The sequence below is a fragment of the Macrosteles quadrilineatus genome, unplaced genomic scaffold (assembly GCF_028750875.1).
Source record: "Macrosteles quadrilineatus isolate MER2022 unplaced genomic scaffold, UCM_ALF_1.0 Scaffold_9__3_contigs__length_116548681, whole genome shotgun sequence".
Lineage (NCBI taxonomy): Eukaryota > Metazoa > Arthropoda > Insecta > Hemiptera > Cicadellidae > Macrosteles > Macrosteles quadrilineatus.
Genome location: NW_026542602.1, coordinates 73,902,451 through 73,926,435, shown reverse-complemented (window position 1 = coordinate 73,926,435; position 23,985 = coordinate 73,902,451). Strand labels below are relative to the sequence as shown.

The following is a 23,985-nucleotide window of genomic DNA, read 5'->3' as shown; positions in this document are numbered from 1 at the left end:
TCTAAATCAAAAGTGCAGCAACATTTCCGTTGGCCGGATAATCTCCAAGTTGTCTACATGGAAGCGCTGGCCGCAGACGGTGCCCAATATGGACATCACGTCCCATCAGCACTTTCTAACACGGAAGCGCTGCCTGCGCCGGCACGGATCAGCAGTGGAGCAGCAACTAGCGCAGCACAATGCGCACAGTGATACTGATCAGACCGATTACGAATTCAAATGTTAACAGTTGCACCAGGTAGGTAAACAATGTCCATAATTTCGAATCATAACAAACCAGCTGGGTTAAAAACCGTGAAGATCCTTGATATAACTTTATTATTTGGGTTGTAAATAATCTCTTGCCTACTTCAGCAACCTTTGATAATAACCGAATAAACATATTAGATCCATCGGTCATCAAAGCATCAAACTGAAAACACAACCCACACAACTTATTAATCCACAAAAACCTGCGATTACCGATAAAATTCTGCTGCAATTATTTTTTTTACATAGAGCGTCAAATGCGATATAACATGAAGAAACTTAGGCATTTTCCAATTTATCATTTATTTTAACAATGTTTGTAGAATTTCTTGTCAATTTCATGCTAGGAAAAACGATAATTGATCTCTTTGGCTATGGATGAAACTATACCCCCTATTGCATTCCTTGAAAGTTGCGCCAGTTGTAGAACAAAATTTGACATAGTTTAAATTTAGCCGCGGTAGAGTGCGCTATTGTAAATTACTGTTTTCTGTCAACACTCAAAGGAGAACGTTTTGTAAACTCAGCTTTCGTGTAACATCAAATTGTTAACAAACTCTGTTGGTGGTTCTCTCAAGTTTGTATACGAAATCAAATTTATTGACTACTGCTATTACGCATAAATGGGTTGGTCTACTTCGGTATTAGAGATTCAATGGCATTACTCATATGAATCATACAGCTCATCCTCAATCCTCAATGCGAAGAAAGTCCGCCTCGCCAACTTTCTACAGACAGGGACAGGGGACAGCCAGCAGTCAGCAGTACAACGGTAGGTCCCCAGTGTAGGTAGGCGGATCCCCGGGTCAGTTTAGATAATCCGCTCATTAGCAACTTCCGGTTTGGTAATGACGCTCGTCCAGGGGACGATCACGTGACAACCGACAACACCGTCCACAATACTTACAATGACTGGTCAAAATTATAATATAGACACGGCTGTAAACCTGAACTGTCCTTACAATATATATTTCCGATAAAAGTGCATGAAAATTAATAAAAAAATAAAAATTCGTCAACTTATGTGTACCACATTTGAGTCTTTCTCATTGGGAAAACAATCATATCTCTAAAACTTGACCGTGATAGAGTATTCATTGTGCGTGTTGCATTACTTAGGATTTCAATTCAAACATACTTCGGAGGAAAATAAACGCAACATTTACCCTTAGTCTAGCACCCGTTTTGTATATACAATTTGTGAGTAGCCTACTATGAATAAAAAAGTAAAATATCCACAGTTTTTATCTATTAAGTAAGTATTGAGTTTTTATTTGTTGAAACCAAAGGATCGCCGAATATGAAATCCATCAACAGAGATGCTCGTTACGAATAAAAAAAATTAAAGTAGCTATACAGCTATTTAAACTGCTGTGATAAAAGATTGACAAGGTATTCAAGAAACCCCAAGTGAAGTGGAGAACAGTGGATAGACTACAAGGTCGGCTGGTTGTAGTACACAGTAATGCAATTGAAGGTATGATAGCATTTCACATGTAAGGTGAAGGCCAAAGACGTCCCGAACAATGGCCTGCTGGACAACACCGTGGGTTGACAAGGGCAACACACTTGCAATGTTAACAGTCAGGTCCTAGCAAGACACCCCTCGGATCGTTATAGTTTTATCTAAAGTGTATTTAAGAGGATTTTTGATAATCCCTTAAAATTAGCGATCCCACCAGGCATAAATGTGCACATTACCCTGCGACTACCCACATTTCTTCGTTTTCCCTTCGCAATGGGTACAATATCCCTGAAAACCCTGTTGCGGGATTTGTTGTTTAACCTTCGACTACCCTCATTCCCCTGCTAACAAAATGCCAATAACCAATTAGGAACCTGGTACAACATTTACTTGCAGCAATTACTTTTCCCTAGTTCTCCAGTGCAGTCAATTCTATGGCCCGTAAAGGCTCAGCATACTTAGCCCACCCATGTTTCCCAGGTTTCCCTCTCCACTCTTAGTGCATTATATCTGCAGGCCGTAAAGCGGCACGTCACTCGTTATCAAATTTCCCAGTTTCCCTGAGCTCTTCATTCTATATCCCTGTAGTCCCTGTTACAGCATTCATTTTATTCACATTTCCCTGTTTCTCCTCTCTTCATTGGCTATTCTTTTAGACCCTTACAGCATACACGTTGCTCTACCCACATGCCCTTATTTCCCTGCGATTTTGGTTTGCTTTCCCTCAACCCTGATAAGGGATGCGTGTTTCTACCTAATTTCGTTTCCCTGCGCTCTTGGTTCTGTAAACCCTGTTGCAGCAACTGTTGCTAAACTCTCATTTCCTTGAGTCAATCAATCAATCAATCAATTAATCAATTATTTAAGATGGGGACGCCACTATGTGCGTATTTTAACCCAAATATGAGTGAAGGATGAGTGTAGGATGAGTGGCGCGATCTTGTAGTCTTGTTAGTGACTAAGGCCGACATATTCCTTAGACACAGCTGTTAATTAATAGCCCATACAGCTAATGGCAACTAAGGGACCTACAGTTTATAGTGGAATCCGAACCACATTTTTCCTTGTAATTTACGAATTGGTCTAATTATCAGGATAGTAAGAGTCTCTTAGATTCTTCATTCAATTTTCCTATAGAGCCTGATACGTCAATGTACCCACATTTACCCGTTTTCCATCCGCTTTACTTCGCTATCCCTGTGGGCCTTGTTGCAGAATACGCCGCTCTACTCACATTTCCCTGTTTCCCTCCTCTCTTGTTCCGCTAACCCTGTGGTGCTCCGCCTCTTCTGGTTCGGTATACGATGTTCTACCCACATTTCCCCCGCCAGCCCTGAGTACCCTGTTGCGGTATACGTCGCTCTACCCACATTACCCTGTTCCCCCGCACCGGCAGACCATTCCCCGTCTAACGGTCGCCCCATGTCGCACGCCACTGACCGGGTTAGTCCGTCTTACCCGCATTCTTTCCTCCTTCTCTCTTCTCCATTCCACTCTTACTTTCGTTTCCTCACATCGTCCTGTTCTTACGATATATTTCGGATTCACACAATCGCAGGTGTTCTGTATCGCATGTCCTTGCATTACTACATGCGTGGTTTACAAAGCAAACACAACGTTATCGTTCCTGTGGTCACGTGCAGTGTATTTCCTAGGTCTTTTCCTCCTCACGTTTAGACAATTTTTAACTTTATAATAAGCCAGTTTGACTGAGTTTCTAAACAAACAATAGCCAGAATAAACGATGGAGACACCCGATCATATTCAATCAGTACTTCTCAGCTAGGGATGTGTCAGCGGAAGATTTTGCAACGCTGTCTTTTATCTTGTAACTATATGGCTAATTATACCCGGAATCTGTTCAAGTTCGTATTAGGTTTCACCGTGGACAAACTACATCCTTTTCTACGCAGACTTCCTCCAGCAGCAAGGCCGTATCAGTGGGGGTGGGAGGGGGGGGGTTCGAGAGGTCACGAGGTCATAGCCTTCTAGCAGTAGAATTTCAAACTTGAATCCGACCTCCCCCGATAACACAGTAGTATCTTTAATGATATTCTTCAGTTGTATGCAATAGTGTAGTATAATAAATTATAATCTTCAGTTGTATGCAATAGGCTATACGACATGACCTTTGAGAAAGTAAATCAACCTAGAAGAGTATTTAAAGCCGGACGAATACAAAATAAGTGAGCGTGATATGATCTGTGTAGTTTTGTAACTAACTAAGATCTGCTATCAGTCATCAAGTAAAAGACCAATGACGAAAGACAGATGATGAAAAGCTAGGGACTTTTCTCGTGGTTAAACTGGAGACCTTTGATTGCCCATTTGCTTACCAAGCTACGTGTAGGCCTATACCCAATGCCCATTCATGCCTATAGATTCATGCTCTTGTGCCATTTTCGATAATTTACTCTTTAAAACGTGACAGACATCGGTTGTTCTATCACGTACTGCGCTGTGTACTCAACTTTTCAAATTACTGTACAACTTTTTCCTAAGTGAAACAAATTTCACTCACTATACCGTTCACTCGTGCACCTCACATGATTTCCGAAGGTCCACCAGCTTTTCCTATTCTCTTTTGCTAATTTCTCCGCCAGACACTATAGTCTAGTGTGCGAAACAACCACACAGCGGATTACGCTCCGGATATCAATTACAGACAATGCGGTGGGCGGCGTGGCGGCGGCGCGGGGGCGCTAAGCTATTCCAGTTAGATAACTGCTATTACAATAGCTGCCAACTGAAATAGCTCACCTGTCGCGGAGACATGCACCCGTGCAACGAGACAATGGTTCCATGTGTTGACAGCATTGCTAAATGTGAAGTACGGTACCCTAGACTGTAAATTGTCAATCGCCTTAGATCAAAGTAATACCCTAGGCCCTATACAATATTGTGCATGAAAAATTTATTTTATCTATGCTATTACACTATGTAAAGAATATTTAGAGTTGCTAAAATAATGAAGAATTGCATTTCTCACTGATTATCAACGATATAAACAACTCAATTATAAACACCTATTTATGAAGTAAAAATAATATTGGATTCACCGGTTATTACCAGTAGGTTAGTATCGTCCTACTGGGAGTGAGATAAGTTATGTTTTGTTACTCGATTCATGAGGCATTATGGATAAATATTGCAAGAGGGCTTTTCAGACCATTGATGGTCCCTAGCTATAAACATAATGAGCAAAACTTATATTATTTTAATGACTTGCTGGTTATTTTTATGTAATCGTGAGGGAAATTCCAAAAATATCTAGTGAGCCATTTCATCTCAAGTTGGACATTTACAAATCTTCTTACAAAAAAATTTTCACTTCGAAGAGCATGGTTAGACTTTATATTCAACATACAGGACTTTTTTAGTGGTCACAATACAGTAAACAGATTTCTTCACGCATTAAAAACATTTTCCATGGGAAAAATTACATACATCATTAACAACTGTCATTCGACCCGATCATACTCAAGTGTGGAAACTATCGATGGCATGACAGATACGACACGCAGACTGGCACACCCTACAATACAACTACCGCTACCGCTACCGCTACCGCCCAGTTAAACACTGGCATCCTCTTTGGGACACTATAAATAATATAATCACTACCGCGTGAACACAACACACGGCACTATCTGATGTAGCCTGCTCGGCGCTCGGCGCACGGTGCACGCGACTCGGCGTCGATTGTGTGCTAATTCACACCAACCAGATAATGACGACCACTAGTTTTATGGTATCCATAAATATTTACGGGTGATAAAAATCAGTAATGAGTGTGGCTGCACTCCGACCATGACAATCGGAAGTGCATACGATTTCGTATTACAACAATATTTATAATTATACAACATGTATTTTTTATTCTCTACAGGACGATAAATTAATTCATAAGTCGGTAGGCCTAAGTGGTAGCATTGAGTATAACCCTAACTAGGTTTATACTCAATAGGTTTATAAACCGAGTTAGGTTTATACTCAATGGTGGTAGTCTATTTCGATTAGAAGCTCCAACCATCATCAGAACCAATAGCTGAATAGGTGAATAGGTTCGAAAATAATTAAGTCTGCCGATTAAATTTGTTCATAACAGACCAAACACATTTTTAACCATTGTGTTGTGGTAAACCTAATCACAATTAAAAATCACCGTAAGTAGTTAGCTATCTGAATTTAAAGAACGGATTTTGAGAATTTAATATGTTATGTAAGGAATATCTATAAACTTTTGATAAAGAATAAGAATTATTTTAATAATATGTTAAATAGGTATTGGAATATCACAAAAAACTCAATAAAAACTTGTACTGTATGTACATTTTTAAACAATTTTGATAAGATTTTAAGTAGATAACGATAAGATAAACTTGTTGAGACCTCTCCTAATTTGTATCAAAGTATATAAACGGTTATTTAAAATTTAATGGATTATTATTGGAAGATGCAGACCTAAAAGGTTACTTTGAAATAAAATGCGATTACAGTAATTGCTGGGTACAATGCAAAAACAATGATAACCTAAAACCTTCCTGACAATAGTTTTTAAACTAAAATTTATTTTATTTTGAATTATTTTCAAAACAACACCGTCTCAAAAATGTACGTAAATTCATTTTTAAGACCCAATAAATTTGCAAAACGCAATTCTTTCGCAAAAATCTACATGTATGCTGAAAATAACCACTGTGTTGTGTCCAACACCATTTTATCGCCAATAACTCCGTGTGGATTACCATAAAAAAGACTCAGACACGTCCTTGATGGGGGCGTGTTATGGGGCGAGGGCGGGGGGGGGGGGTCGCAATTTGGTCGACCAGAAATAGCGGAGACCGCGACCGGCCTTACAGCATCACATCGCTGACATGTGACAGGCGAGAAAATCTAAATACGACGACGAATTTATAAAATAATTAATACCTGAGAAACAAAAACCTGGACATTGAACGGTGAGTATACTTCATCAATAGGGCCTAAAGTGGCTATTTTCAACATGACTAAAATCGAAATAAAAAATAAGCCAGGTTCGAAAGACATGTCGGTCCAGGGAGTAGATTTGGAGTGCAGATTTTGTGTCCCCAGCAGATTTCCTCTGCCCTGAAGAATAAAGAGCTATTTTAGCACTAAGCATTGGAAACAGTTGTTTTGGGCTGCAGTGTGACGAACACCCCAGGTTACTTTTTTCATATGTTTTGAATTTAGATATTTTCTAGGAATGGAGACCAAACTAACTGAAGAGCATACAATTTGCTTTGTCATTAACATATAAAAACTTAATTATCGTTGTGTTTACAGTTTTCTGATATATAAATAAACATTAGACAAGGCCAAATCCGAATGGTCAGTTTCGTTGTCTAGCAAGCAATATAAACTTTCCATGTATTTGTGCCCAGTTGGTGAATACAGATATACAAGGTCTCTGACCTTGACTGTCCGTCCCATCAGCTGTTTCCACCAGCTGTTGTTGTTATCAGCTGTAGATAACAGCTGACCTCCACCGCGCCACCCCACTCGCTACCCGCTACTTTGTACCGTCGGTTACATATCCTACAGTAATGTTGTACCACCGGGCCATCCCATAACTAAACGAGGTGTATGATGACGAACATGCGTTTTTCATTATTTCAACAAATTAGTATCCGACATTTCTTTGAAGATTGTTTATTCAATATGTTATACAAAAAATAAATTTATACGTAAACATTAGTCTGTTATGAATTTATTTATTAAAACCCATTAAAAAGTTCAATGTTCCAGATAACTCGACAAAATCCAAACTCTACAACCTCCGAGTCCACAAATAGTCGTGCTAAATCCACGAATTGTTTGTATTGAGGCTAACTATAACAACTAATTTATTGCAAGTTAGTTCAGAAACGTGTATTTTTTAATAACCGTATTCACACCAAAAAAATGTGTAACAAAACTAAATGCAGTTATATTGTAAACGTAGTTCGTACACCCGTAAGTACACTACTTACCGACTAAGTAATACTTAGCCATACTTATCGACATAAGTAATATTTCCATTGTATGTATTTATTGTTTTCATAATTACTCCACATTATCAGTAATTGGTCTTCGTGGAACTAATTCTATTATCTGAGTCTCAACAAGTTTTACATAACTTTGTCAATAAGTCGCCAGATAAGAGGTTCAAAGTGTTCTTCCCAACTTAACACGCTTCAAGTTTTGTTGCTTGTTTTGGAAGCGTATTCGCCTTGTTCTTTCGAATTACCGCAATATATCGTGATTGATGGGAAAAATATGTCAAGTTTAAATTCTCGACACAAATCTACCGTTAGAAATTTACAAAAGGTCTATATGAACGATGTGAGTCAAGCCAGTAAAAAACGCAATTCACAGCAGCGAGTGAATGTTCAGCATTTTAAGTTGACGTAGTTATAACACCATGCAAATCATGGTTAGTAAATTATTGTTATTTTGTTTTTTGTAAACGATTCATAAATCACTTGTGAGATCAACAAAATTGAAAACGTTTTTAAGAAGTCTTCAATATTCAACTTTAAAAACGCTTGTAATCAACCTATTCTTCGGCATTTTTACTTGTCTACTTGTCTAGGGCCTATATCTTTTTCTCACAAAGTTTAAAGTAGTTAGTACAATATTTGAACTAAAATCATGTGCAGAGCGTATACTATTCTTCTTGTACACTAAACCCGAGTTTAGGTCAAAATCAATACAATATTAGTCTCTACAATACTAGCCCAACAAGCCATCATTGAGCTTATGATACTAAACCTCAACGATTCCATAAACAGTTGGATCACAGACCCGGTGACAACAGAACTATATTTGGATCACGTATTATATCGAACCTCTATCACACCAGAACATAAACTTTTATAAGTAAGAAATAAACGTAGGTTCATGATTTTAAACCTGTTAGGCTTTTTTATCATCAATACTGCAAATATTACAATAATACGCCATTCAAGTTAGTGCTAATTCATTTTACTAGAATAAAAACAATAGTTGTGCACGTATTTAGGTTGTTTGAAGGACCCATAATTAATTATTTTAAAAAGTATACTTTCAAAAACTGATTCAACCGGTCCACACCTAAAAGATTGTGTAATAAATACTCAAGATCATTATCTCAAGTTTCCCTCTCAATTATATTATGTGCGTTTACTAACATAACACGAACAAAAAAAAAATGAAACCGTATTCAGCGGTATTTTAATTGGAAAGAAATAAAGACTCTTCTGACAAAAAACTGACGGAGAACAACGTAATTAAATTGTATCTAGAATTTTGATCTCAGTCATTTCTATTGGTGGTAATGTTAAACTTACGAAGCAAACAAAAATAAAGACTTGATACTCACCCCATCATTTCCTAGGAACTGTATTGTTGGCGTCTGCGTCGACTTGTTCTGGAAAAAATAAAAACATTATTAACCAAGTTGGGTAAAATAGGATGCTAAATATGGGGAAATATAAGTATAAATCACGATATTAATACCAAGTATAAGTAGCCCTAACAAATAATGACTAGTGAAACTGTACAGATAATTTGCAATCGAATGATGATTACTACTGCATATTAAACTATATCTACGTCGACCAACAATCCCTGGAGATAATGTAGTGATGAAGAATATTTCAGTTTCCACCATTTTGCAGTACCATCTAGAGATCTAGCGATAAAATACTGGCTACTACGAACGGAAGAATAGAGCAGATATATCAGAATGTATAGTATCAGAGTGATGAATCCATTGTCTGGAGATTCAGCTGATTATACTGTTTCAGTAAGACAATCTCCAATTTTAATTGGTCCAATGGAAAGGGTGTTAAAATATGTCCAAATCGGAGGGAAAATATTAACAAATAAACTGAAGGTGTCCAATTTCAAATTATTGTAGGTTATGGTTTTTGGCGGAAGGAATGTTCTATATTTATTGCTCTACTCATCAATTATTTATTTTTTCTAGATTGACGTGTCTAAGCGAGGTTACAACCCGGAGCCCTGCGCTCTATACATCACAACCAGTCGCACATATACTATTAGAAAATATTCATTAAATAACAGCTCCTGCTTATAGTGATGAGCGAATAATAGGCAAAAGAATCATTATCCTGCGTTTAGGAGTGTTTTATTGAGGTTAGAATATAAAAGGACCAATTTTTGTGATTTTCTGTGTGACAAGTGACTTTGAAATTTTGTACAACAAAAACGACTATTCAGAACTTAATGAAATTCACAACATGTACATGTATGTAAGTCTATTCAGGCCCGTAATTATTAAACGCATCGTCGATTGTATGTACTATTTCTCTCAACAATGAATCAAACTGAAAACAAGCAGTTTTACTACTCAGCGTAACCATTGTAAATCGTAAACACGTGCGTCACAGCTGATTCGTCTCCGTCGATGTTTGCGTCACATGAACGTCAAAGGTGGAGTCGAACTGTTTGGTACAATATTGACACTGTGAGAGAACCACCCAAGTAAATGCCAAAGTAGGTAGGCAAATTATAGGTGCAATACACTGGTTGAATTCAAACTTCAGAAGTCAGACCAGATTATATGTTGCTAGTGTACCTCTGCTATGACTGTATTATAAATAGAATGGGTGAAACTAAACTAACCGTAAAACTAGCATTTAATTTTCGAGTGTTCTATTGAAATATATTTTGATACCCATTCTATATTTTCTTGAAATAGTATATTTCATTACTAGGACCGAAAGTGGCATTTTCCGGAGCGCGCTCAAGTTTTTGTGTGAGGCGAAGCCGAACACAGGAAAATCCAATTTCACATGCGAGGCGAAGCCGAGTATGTGAGAGCTATTTTCACGTACGAGGCGAAGCCGAGGACGGGAATAATGGAGCAAGAGCCGGAAAATAACTTTCGGTACGAGTTATGAACGATACTTTTCATCACGACGCAAAAATACACAAACACAGAATAACAGACCTCAGTAATATTACAACTAGTTTATTTCTAAATTATTTATTTTAAACATCAAAATAAAATCTTCTGAAAGGAAACCTTTGTATATTTCTAACACTAGCGCGCGTAGTGAATAAATGGAGAACTAATTGAGAGCGACGAAAGTAAATTTAGAGCGAGGGAAAATCAGCTGATCGATTTTTCCTCGCCCTAAATTAGAGCTTGGGAAACGGCTACTTTCATTGATGTTAGCTGTTATCGAAAATAGTTACTTTCGTTACGGAGTGATGAAAAAATATTTGTCGTTTAATTGTTAAAACGCTCCTATTGAAAATAGAATCTGCTGGAAATTTGGATTCACGTGTTAACTATCTAATAATTTTTTTCTTGTTAAGTTGTATTTTATTAAAAACTAAAAAGTTTTTAGAAGATGGGCCAACCAACTTGTCTAAAAAATGCTCTACCAAAACTGAAAACTTGTGACATTTGTGTTAGATGATGCATAATGCATTTTCATCACATAAGATTACAAATTTAACAAACCATAAACATTTGTACACAAAAAGAATTTTTTACCAGTTTAAATCTTGTGGTTAACCAATAATAACTCATTTTTGTACTCAATTGAAACACAAATATTTAACACAGCTCCAACACGCATTATTTAACCGAAATGTAATAATATATTCAACGCAACCATAAAAAACAAAAACTAAACCAATCAACAGTCGAAGTTGTGTCAAGAACAAGAGGGAAAAGGTACAACCACTACCAATGTACCAGGTTATTATAGAATGGATTATTACCAACGTTACAACCTCTATAGCCTTCTTGCCGTTGTGTAATCCTCAGGAGAGCATGTCGGACCATGTCTGTAGGAAGTCACGACCCAGACACACGGCCAGGGGTCCACGCATCAGGTCACGGGTTCGATCCCTGACAACCACGACATGGTTGGCGTGTGACAAGCGTTCCACTAGTCCGACGCTCTCCGATCCGACAAGTCTCCGACACCTTCCGACGCCTTCCGACGCCTTCCGCACTTTTTTAGGCAATAACCCATTGGTCCGACGGGCTCCGCCATCAGTAACCGACGAGAAATAAGATGTTTCATGTTTTTTTTGTTTATTTGGACTGCTGAAGTAGTAAAAGTCATTATTCTTCCATCTGATAATTCTTTAATCGCATAATCTTTTTCTATAATAGTCGGTACACAATTTAGCCAATCACCCGAATCCATAGAACTTGCATCACTCAAAGCATTATACTATTTCCAGGATGCTCTATCACCTAACCTACTAGTTGCCGAATATCCTTATCGTCACAGTCGTCCTTGCCAACAGATCCCCGGGAGAAAGCACGTCGCGCCAGACCCAGACGATACTTTCACTCCTTATTATTTAGATTTCTATTACTTTGAATTACCGATTGTCGGCTTCCACGTCAAATAGGGATTCAGCGAAGGTTACACGGGAAATCAAAATTAGCTGGTAGGATATCAGAACTTGCCAATTCTTATTAGATAATTCATTTTTTCCACCAGCGAGTTTTTCTTTGGCAAATCCTCGAGGAGGAATCTTCAAGTTAGTTGGAGGCCTATCAATACGTAAAGGTAAACACTTTTACGGATTTTTTTTTAAAGTGTACGTTTGATTTGGGAGATAATCCAAAATCCGTATTATTGCGTAACTATGATTTAATATTATTAGGATTGTGATTACTTCATTTATTTATAAGGTAGCAATACCAGTACAATTTTATTACTTTTGGTAGGTAATATTTTTGTTTCACAATGGAGTTTGTTTTGTTATCAAATTCCTTTAAATTAACTTGTCTCAGAGAGGACGTTTTTAAACGTCATAGCCCCATATGAATAAATACAAAAAGTTGCTTAATTTTGATTGTTATGTTTTTATTGAATTTGGACCAAAATCCTAGTCCAATGACAATTACCGCGAAAATATATAAAATACCCTTAGGTCATTATCACATTTTTATAAATTTCTCTACTTATATTTACGCTCTATAATATTCGAACAAAATCACAACACGAAATTCTATTCAATATAAAAAAACAAGCCCATTTCGTCAAACACTGTGCTAGTGAAGTTTAATATTTTTTAATTGTATTAAATTGCTATTAACCCTTGTATTGTCGGTTTCGACGTTTCGACGCGTCCTGTCTGGCGTCGTCATGACCAACTAACCTGAGGCACGTGAATAAGGCCACGTAACCGAAAACTCCAACCGTCCGTTATCTGGCTATATCACGGGGTTTGGACCGTTCCCCACAAATATGCAAACATACAATCATGTGTTCACATTATATGCATAGTTTTCATTTTCGCAGTGCATATTGAAATGTTAAATATTTCAATATTTAAATTGCGGTTAGGGTTTGGATGTTGTTATATATTTAAACTAAAAATCATACAAAAATAAAACACTTAAAACACTTTTCATGTAGTAAACGTCGTTTAAAAAAATCCTTCTAATAAGTAAAGGTTCCTAGTAAACATTAAGCAAGTTAATAAAATAATTAAACGTAATTTCAGTGTTTTGACTTTTAATTATTTTATGCAATCATAAACATAAACAAACTATGTTGGCCATTATTCAACTCCATAATAATTTCTAACCCCTAACAAATACATTACATCATTGTAATTATAAATATATCGTGTGCTACATTGCATTAACAGAGTTTAACTAGTCTCATGATTAGTTTTGACAGAATGCATACAAACACCGCAAATAGACATACATATCCTGCTAGCGGATGAGTCAATCTGATTATGTAATATTATTCATATTCTAATTTTGTTTTACATAACAATTACGTCTGCTGTATGATTCTTTGAGTTCGCCCATTGACCTTACACTTACAAAGATTCAACCCGAAAGTGGCAGTATTAAACTAAGAATCAGAAAAAGAAACTATAATCTTTTAAAGCAAACAATACCATCGATTATTTTATCTCCAAGTCCTTCGTCAATAACGTACTCTCTTTTTTTGTATGTGTTCACAAATATAAATTAATGTGTTATATTTCTTAACCAAGCAGGCGGTTTTATAACCATTGTTTTATTAATGCTTGAGAATGTATGATTGTTGTACGTTCAAAAAAGATTGTACAATAAAGCACATTTCCATTTAATTTTCATTTTATGCCATCGATAAGACATACTCGTTAAGATTTATCCTAATGGATGCTAAAGAGAGTCTTAAGGTTAATTCCGTCCGATAAAGTCAATGGTTATAATAATCACACACAATCCCTTTGAAATTTGTACCAGTACTTGTACAAAAATATTCTTTAGAACTAATAAATATATTGCTTATCTTATGGTATTAATAACCAAAGAACGAAGAAGAAGTCATAAAAACCCCTTTTAGTACAGGTAAAATAATACAAAAACACTCCATATAAACAACAAAATTTGTACATTCATGAAATTTCACCTGTTAGTTACTAATATATGAGAAATGGAGATCCGATGAGTCCCCAAAATTTTGGGCGTCCTAAGGCCCTTTTTGTTCCGAAGGGCCCTTGTTCCTGAATAATTTTGTTTTTACGTTTAAGGTCGAGTGAGTTGTGGTTTTCGGTGGTTTTAGTTGTTTTAAATCGATTGGGACTAGTTTTAAGTGTGTTAAACCACTCCATACAGGGTGTTTCGAAATATTATTACTTTTTACGATATTTAAACATTTATTGATAAAGTGATAAAATTAGTTACCTCCATGCTCTATATAAAAGGGGATTATTGAAAATAACTGTAATTCTTTATAAGAGGGATATAAGAGGGGTTACTATATAAGAGGGAAGGATCACAAGGAGTAAGAGAAAATATTAAATACCCCAGTCACAGCAAACCTGCAGACTAAGCGAATATTCATTTGCCCGATTTTCAATTAAATCTAAAATAGCATTGAGTTTAATGAATACTTAGGTTTGTTGCTACAAGGAGGCTAATAAAGTGTGTTTATAGTAAAATATTAATAGCCTAGTAAAAAACAAATACATTTGACAAGTTGTATTTTACATATCAATAAACAAACAAACAAAATCATTTTACACTATTCTCCTTAAGAATAACATGGAATTTTAAATTCACAATTTTTGAATTTTATTCGTAACTAATACACTTAAAACACGTTAATATACTAAATTATTTGTTTTCTTTAAGCTCTTTAAAATGCTCTAGAGAAAAATTGGGAAACTTTGTCTTTTGAGGGTCAAAGATTAAAAATGTTTACCACATAAAACACTATTCCATGGACCGATTATGCGGGTTTCGTTAAAATTGAACCAAAATTACTCGAGTTATCATGTTTACGGACACGTATATAACATGGATATATTATATTATATACGGTATATGTATATAAACACATATATAATATTTTGAGTGGATGGTGCTTTAGGCTTCTGGGGGCATCGAAATGAAAACGTAAATCGGTTTCGGGTCTATGTTTTACCATAAGACCTTCGGTAATAGCTTATCTCCTGTATGGGATGTTCGCTAAAAGGGGATGCATTAAGTTTTACACTATAACATAATTACATAGGTTACTAAGCAAAAATTTCAACTTTTAAGGTGGTGTGAATAATCTTTCAAGGTGTTTTTTTATGCAAATCTATTAAGACCAATTTCAAATTGATATGCATTTTCTTAGGTAGTTATTTAAATTATTTTTTTTTAAATTTATTAAAAATTAAAACAATTGTATTTGTATAAAACCTTAAATTACATATTAAAATGAAGTACTTAAACAAAAGCTATTTTTCTATAATTTCCGTAGTATCTCTCTTTACAATTTCATCATCAGAATAATTATTCTCAGACGACTCATTAAAAATTGTATTATTCTTAGCAACTTGTCCATCTTTACTAATTTTGTCCAAGTTGGTGTTCAAGCAGGATTCCCCTTTACAAACCTAAAACCTTGCATATTGCAGAACAGGCAACACCAATCTTGAAGCACGAACAATGTGGTGCAAAAACACCTTTCATACATACTGACGTTTGCAACTTGTATCTTAAGTTCCTCAAACTTATTTTCAATCAATACAAGTACGGTTATCTTTTGTGGTTATGACGACCAGGACAGCAACATCAGAGCAGCATTGTCGGTACAAGCATTTTTCTCCTGAACAATGGGAACGAGGTTTATGGGGTAAAAATTTGGTTTTCTTATTTACTTTACGCTCAAAACACAAAGTTTCCCAACTTTTCAATAGAACACATTAAATAGCTTAAAAACAAATAATTTAGTATATTAACGTGTTTTTGTATGGTTATTAGTTACGGATATAAATACTGAAATTGTAAATTTAAAATTCCCATGTTATTCTTATGTAGAATAGTGTAAAATGATTTTGTTTGTTTGTTAATAGATATATTTTTATCAAACTTGTCAAATTTATTTGTTTTATACTAGGCTATTAATATTTTACTATAAACACCCTTTATTAGCCTCCTTGTAGCAGCAAAACTAGGTAATCGTTAAACGCAATGCTATTTTAGATTTAATTGAAAATCAAGTACTGTAAGTAAAACGGAAATTTGCTAGGTCTGCAGGTTTGCTATGACGGGGGTATTTAATATTTTCTCTTACTCCTTGTGATCCTTTCCCCTTACGTAGTAAAGAAATACAATTATTTTCAATAATCCCCTTTTATATAGAGCATGGAGGTAACTAATTTTTATACTTTATGAATACATGTTTAAATATCTTAAAAAGTAATAATATTTCGAAACACCCTGTATGATGCGGTTTAGTACACTTAAAACTACTCCCAATTGATTTAAAATAACTAAAACCATTGAAAACCACACCTCACTCGACCTTAAACGTAAAAACAAAATTATTCAGGAACAAGGGCCCTTTGGAGCAAAAAGGGCCCCAAAAAGGGCCTTAGGACGCCCAAAATTTTGGGGACTCATCGGATCTTCATTTCTAATATTATTAGTAACTCACAGGTGAAATTTCATGAATGTACAAATTTTGTTGTTTATAAAACCCTATTTTACCTGTATTATTTAGTCAAATTAAGCGCACTCAAAAGTACTCAGGCTGCGTTTACATTGGAGGCACGCTTGGGCAAGTAAAATGGTGGCACACGCTTGGCCAAGCTTGCCCTTTGAAACAAAATTGTAGCTGATTACTGGAAACCGGTGGCGACTTGACCAGTCATGGTTACAGTGCTCGCCACTAGCAAGCGCACGCTGGGACAAGCTTGCGCCTCTCATATCCCGAAACAAATAAATTATGTGACAAACAGGCTACTGACCTTACAAAATGACAACTAAAGTTCGACGTTAGATCAAGACTAGAGTTTAGATCGACCCCTGACCTTTTTTTTCCAATTGCGTTAAACATACAAATCAGGGCGAAACCCCTTTGCACAAAGTTTAGACTATGCACTAACTGACACAAATTACAAGATAGACTACAACAAGAAGTCATTAAAAAATTACTCCATAAAAAACTGATAGAAGCAGTTAGGTCTACAATTTGTGTTTCTACAAAGTGCGTTGCCTCCTTCAAGTTATTGATGTGACTGCATGATTACAAAGTGCTGTAGCCTCTTCCTTGACATTGTTGTACAAGTTATATTAGACATGCGACTACAGGACGTCGACACACAGATGGATATCTCAGTTGCGAGTTCCCAGCAAACCGTCAAACTGGGCGAATATGCTCGTCACTTCCCTTGTCCCGTTACAATTAAAAGTGCTCGGTAAAAACCTCAGTCGCGAAACACAACGTTCAAAACGAAACTTGGTAAATATGTTTCTGAAGACTAGTGAAAACGCAATATTCTGTGTTTGATAGCTAAATTGCGGGGGTGGGCACAGTAGGAAGTAGCCCGATCGCATTTGTTTGCCAAGTAATAAAGAGGTTGGAAAAAATAGAGACTTATTTCGTGAAAGTGATGATTGTTTCATCTGTGTGTCATAAGGTATATTGTAACAGTTTGAGGGATTCGTCACTTAAAATTCAAAACTAAAAAGAATATTTCCAAAATAAAAAGAATTGAACCATTATTTTGTAGAACGACAACAGAGAATACAAAGCAGACTAAATATGACTACAGTATTTTTTTCATTGACTAATCCGTGAACACCTTATTTCATGAGTACACCGAAAGGTGTTAAAAAAGAAGTTAAGGATAATTCGATCCCTTTATCCACCATTGTTATCCATCAGTACATGGGCTCTACAGCAGCAATACAGACTCATGTGAGAGAAGAAGTTTAAGATTTTGAAAGAATTTCAAATGAATAACCCAAGTGTACCTGGGAACGGGGGGAAAGAATGATCTAGGCCTATCAAGTTATGGACTACCGGTAATAATAAATTAATTTCATTTTTAGCGGTTTTAATTAATCATTCTCTTAGAATCTGAATACCTAACTAATACGTGTAGGCTAAAAAATGTAGGTAACTATTTCCATTTTAGCAGGCCTGCGAATATACGAAAGTTTATGACCGACGTATCAACATTAAGAAATACTCTTTAGGGCCTGGAAAATAAGGGAAGAGAAGGGAAAACTGTTTCTGGACCAGAACGTCATACTTTCCGTCCCCTTCTGACCAAACCCTGCTGAAGACAGGGATGTCTCAGCCTAGCCACTGAGGATGCCACTTCACAACGAAACGTCCAGCAGTCTACAAGCCACGAACCCTCATCTTCTGACCGTGTCAACTCCCCCGAGTATTATGTTATAGGGTCCTGGCAGCTCTAGTTCTCGACAGCGATGACGCAACTCACATCGCAGACAAGGCTGTCTCTGACACCAAGGCTTCTAGACATTCCAGCTGGTTGCTGCTACTTTCACGACACCATTCACCACTAGTACCACAACCACCACGCTGCTCGCACCTTCATGATGGGAAGGCGCAATAACGTTCATGCAGCCATTAAGTCAAAGGGAGATACATACTGGCATATACTTGTCTATTGTGCTTTCTGTAACTTTTCAGTTTCTTATTTAGGTGTCGAGAAACCTGTGAGGTTGTCGGACCTAACAATACAGGAAGTCCTGTCATTCGAAGTAACCATTGTTTGAATCGTTTATTTTTTTTTTTACAATTGTTTAAAATTGGAGAATGTTCGAAAAACACTTTAAAGGTTAAAAGCGATTTTCTTTAGAGAACTTCCATAGAATTGCCGTAGTGAAAATCGACTTTTAATGAAGGCGCAAAAACCCTGTCCTAAATGGCATTGATTTGAATCTTTACAACCAGCATTGGCTTGAAGTTATGTTACAATTCTGAGACAATACTGAGATATTTCTCTTCTATAAGCCATAAGGTTCATTTTGGGGTATAAATTACTTAAATGAATCAAATCATAAAACAAAAAATTTAAATCACTACACCATAAGCCTTCTTTACCTGGAAGAAAGAGAAAAAAAAAACCTCCACAAATCTTATTCACTAATGTTCATATGCCTCTCACATTCACTCGTATGTGATAAGAAATCGTCAAAACAACCAAATTTAAACGCATTTACAAGTTAAAAATACGAAATTGAATCCCCCACGGCACAGATTCAGAAACGTCTCGTCTGGAAGTTGTTTATTTATGACACGTGGTCATCCACAAAAATGTTTAATTCACTCAGACAGACAAACGGTCAAGTTTTGTGTTGTAAAGCAGAGACGGTGTAAAGCATTTGACTGCGAATACAGTACTTAGGAACCCGCAACAAATTGATTGATTATTTGGGGTAGAAAATTACAGAGTAAGAAAAGTATCGCATATGAGAAAAGATAAATATTTCACAAGTAAATTACATAAATTATGTAATAAGCGTACAACTAAAAATGGTTACAATCTTCGACAACTGTTCAACAATGTTTAGTATTCTCATGTCAAAATGAAAAAAGGACAGGTTTGCTCATATACATTACAACTTTTATTTGTATGAATCTATATAAAAATGAAAGAAATTACCAATCCCCTACAGGACAAGAGGTTAGAAAGAAGAATGTCAATGAGTAAAGGTGAGTCCGTTTCAAATCTAAAGTAAAAGTCAAGTGAAGAACCTTTTACGTTTATAGTCACTAAATAAAAATCTGTATTTTGAGAGCAACCTCAATTTATTCCTAAAATAACAATGATCCGTACTATAAACCTACGCAATATTAAATATTTTTACTTTATTATGCAACGAGAACACGCAGTATCAAACAAACAAAATAGTTTAATTGACGATCGATATTTCATGGTCGTAATTCCTCTTAAGTAATTTACTTAGTTGCATTAATTAAAATAACAGAGGTTTGCAATTTGCTGAGTAAATATACCAGAGTTATCGGGAGGCTTATCAATTAACAGAGACACTTTCCTTATCACCTTATCATCCGCAATGTTCTCTAATTTTCCTCGTTAAATTCCCTTGAACGTAGCGCCGCTATCAATCGAGTATAATTAACCAACCGTCACTTTGCTAGCATTGTGCTTCCCAGATCTGATCGAGAATATTCCAAAATGATTTAAGTTACTACGCCTGAGTCATAAGAGTTCAGCATCACAATACTAACTACGCATGTAACCTGAAAATGAAGCTACATAGTATCTGCCTTCATACATAGTCATCAAAGATATATTTTATAATATTTGAGCTGTTAAAATGGAAGTAATTAAGTAAACTTAATTATTGTTCTTTGGAGTTTATAAGGTAATCATAATGATACAAAATATTACGACGATCGAGGTTAAGAATCTAGACGGGTTTTCTTTCAAAAACTCGAATTAGTCCCCAGGCGGTCCTCTGACAACAGGAACTAAATACTAATGAGTTTCTTAAAATAGTAAATTTACATTACTTTAAAATTTAAATACTGTATATACACAAAAGTGTTCGTTATCTTTTACAACATATATTTTTCAAAGCAAATATAAAATTTTGAATTATCTAAGCACACATTTCTGCAACACAATTTTCGCTTATTAACCGTACAGCTTTACACTACACCAATAGTGTCACAACGGACTAAGATAATATTGATTAGTTGAAGTATTCACTTTTCTACACTTCTCCCATATAACCGCACGACAAGATCTATCAGTAACCACATCTGTGTGAACGTGTGGTTGCGGTATTGATGATATAGTTATCACACTGATAAGGAGCTGGTTATTGACCGAGTTGTCTATTTCTAGCTTCCGCACTATCAAACCTAGTCCGTAGGTATACTACCTGCTGTACAAATTGATTGGTAGTATTAACTTATTCTGTGAAATTTAGTAGAGGGAGTGCTTATCTTTGACGTAAATTTTTTATGGTTTTAGAGAATTGAGACTATGGTTGAGATGTACTCTGGACCGCTGGGTTATTATAACATAGTTATATACCATAGGTGATTTAAGAGGTTTGAACCTATGTGCTAGTCTTGCGCTCTTACCGGCACCACTTTAGTTATGAGTACTACAATAGGATACGCAATTTCACATTGTTAAATACCACTCAGATTATAAAACTTGTAAAAGACTTATGAATGTCGGTTGGAAATTGGTTCTTTCCCATGTATACGAGTATTATAAGCAGTATACATTGGCGTACGATTAAGAATGGGAACCTCTTCAACAAACATCGTCAAAAAAACCTTTAAACCTTTTTTACTGAGCTCGAGTGCATCGCAGGGAAAATCTGCGCATACTGTTGGAAAGATATTTTCCTGTAGATGTGTATAATCACAGTATAAATTAAAGTAGGCTCGAAACTAAGCAGAAAAATTAATTTTAAATTTGAAAAAAATAACATGGGCCTTATGGGTTGCCATTCTAGTGACGAAATAACGAAATATAAACAGAAAATCAAAACAAATGAAAGAAATTTCAATCACATGTGTTTATTTACAGAGTGGAGTTATAATAGAGAAGTCTATACATTATATACATAGTTTTTGGTCGACCTCTAGTACAAATAAATGTGTACACAGGCATTTTAACTTGGCAGTTCTTTTAAGTAAAAATACACGTGGTCAATTAACCTTGCAACACAAAAACTAAAACAAATTAATATAAAAAATAACTTGATTCATTTTTAGCAAACTTCTTTAGTAAATAAAAACAGCGACACAGTATCGCCGCCTTCTAGTCGACAACTTAGACTATCTTTCTATAAATAGTTGTGGATAATAATAACTGGATAGACAAACAACTCATGTGCGGTAAACAAAACGGTGGAAATCTAGGACTCAGATCTAGTCAACAGTACGGTGTGAAGACTGAACAGGTCTATAAATATACTGTAATTCGTAGGGGTTTATATGTAAAGGGGGAGGGGGTTGGATACAGATACGGCCTATTCTACATGGTATACTGTATCTATTTACTGTACAAGAATGTTCTGTTATAATTTCGGTAAAGTATCAAACTATTGACTTTAAAATATTACCCTGTAGCAGTACCAGCTCGTGTAACAAAAACATTTTGCATACAGAAATTAAACTTTCTCCTTGTTTGGTTTTTTATTGTTTTAGGACGCTAGACACGAGCCTGGGATTGTTTTACATATTACTTCAGGCTAGATCTAGGGTTTGCGATATTATCACTTAGATCAAATCCATTTGTGATTTGGCGGGACTTGAACCCGGGACCTTAGGGACCGAAGCCCCACGCTCTACCACTAGACCATTTCGCACCCTTTCCTTGTTTGGTAGCAATCTCAATATCTAACACTAAACATTATACTGTATATCATTTCCAGGAGGCATATAAATATATATAAAAAAATTGCACGGGTTGAATTCTGGTATGGTAATACTCTTTGTTTACTCAACGTAGGCCTATTCATACAATTTGGTGAGATTTACGATACAAATTTCGTATGTTAAATTGTTGATCTGTTCTTCACTAAAATACGATTCAACTGACTTATCAACCAAGAATGACCACATATTTTAAACAAAGCTGCATTCGTATCATAATTATGAGTGTAATAACTTTGATGGGAAATTAAATAATTGTTAACAGTTTAGAACCTGAGCATAATATCAACTACAACACAACAATGCAGAATTAATGTGTGGTAGCTAAGTACTTTAAAGTTTTAAGTTCGATCCCAAATGGTAGAGACCCGAATGACATCTGTCATTGGACCATGGTTTAATTACACTAAACAAAGGTGACATTGAATGGTAAATGTGCCAGAGTGTCAACCATTTCCCATTAACCATTTACGAATGACAACCGCGTAAAACACAAAGGCTGTTTCTATAAAGCTAAACTATTGTTTGATAGTTGCAGGACACTTTGTAAGCGATTTTTCAAATATTTCGCAATAAATACATCCGGATGTTAAACTAATTCGAATCTTTTCCCACTGCATAATAGCTAACGAATCACCAAAATGATATACGAATCACAAACAAAATGTATACGAAATTATATAAACTGTCGAGTTGTAATAAGTCGAGTTGGCTGTCTGGAGGGATGGAGGTTGGTGGATGTACAGATCCAAACAATGTCGCCCGACTTGGCTTAGCCAGAGTCAATCAATACAAGCCCAAACACAGCGTCCCGCTCCCCGCCACGGGGCCACTGTACCACTGTAGCCGCTAATCATCACATTCACATCCCACTTCCCACTACCACTGGGGACAACACACGTGCACCCATTGACACAACAGTAGTTCCGCGTGAATTTAAAACCCAGTTTTTAAGTTTGTAATAACTTTATTGGTTGAAACAAAAACGTGGGTGGAAGGAAACAATACTGAGGCTCAATTTCGTACAGCTATGAAGGTCGCTGATTCGAGCCCGAGAAGTGTGTAGCTTTTTAATGGTTCGAAACTGAACCCAGCTGTACTAAGACATTAAGTAGTCCTCCATACTGAAACAGCTGACATTACAGTAAAAAAGCTACACAAGGCTACACTCATCTTCCCTCATACAGTTACTGTATTTTGGTTTAAATACGCACAATGAACCTTACATTTGAAATTTGGCGACCCCATTTCAAATGATGATGATGATGATAATAATAATGATGAAAGAAAAATTTAGCTACAGCTTTTATCATCTGAAACCCTAATCTTCACAATGTGACTACAATAAGATATGATTGTTACCACGTCACGAGTTGATGCTGTAGAATGAATAATTCTCTAAAAGATTTTTTTCAAAAAATCATGTCGTAGAGAATATTCATCAGTCATAATAATCTGACAAATTCAAATCCTAAATTCCAATCAATTCCAAAACCCCTTGGTGTGTAAATTGTTTTAGAAAATTCTTTGATTTGAGTACCACCATGATCCACAAAATATTCTACACCACTGTGTTTAGGGACAATTTACCCTGATTTTGCCAAG

At 35.9% G+C, this 23,985-nt stretch overlaps 1 protein-coding gene across 1 annotated transcript in view; it reads right to left on the bottom strand.

Annotated features, from left to right (window-relative positions):
• Positions 1 to 23,985, bottom strand: part of LOC129002141 (RNA polymerase II elongation factor ELL) — a 94,445-nt gene that overhangs the window by 32,476 nt on the left and 37,984 nt on the right. Inside the window, exon 2 of the mRNA XM_054429739.1 lies at positions 9,078 to 9,125. Coding sequence (XP_054285714.1) covers positions 9,078 to 9,125 — 48 coding nt within the window. The remainder of the gene's footprint in view (positions 1 to 9,077; positions 9,126 to 23,985) is intronic.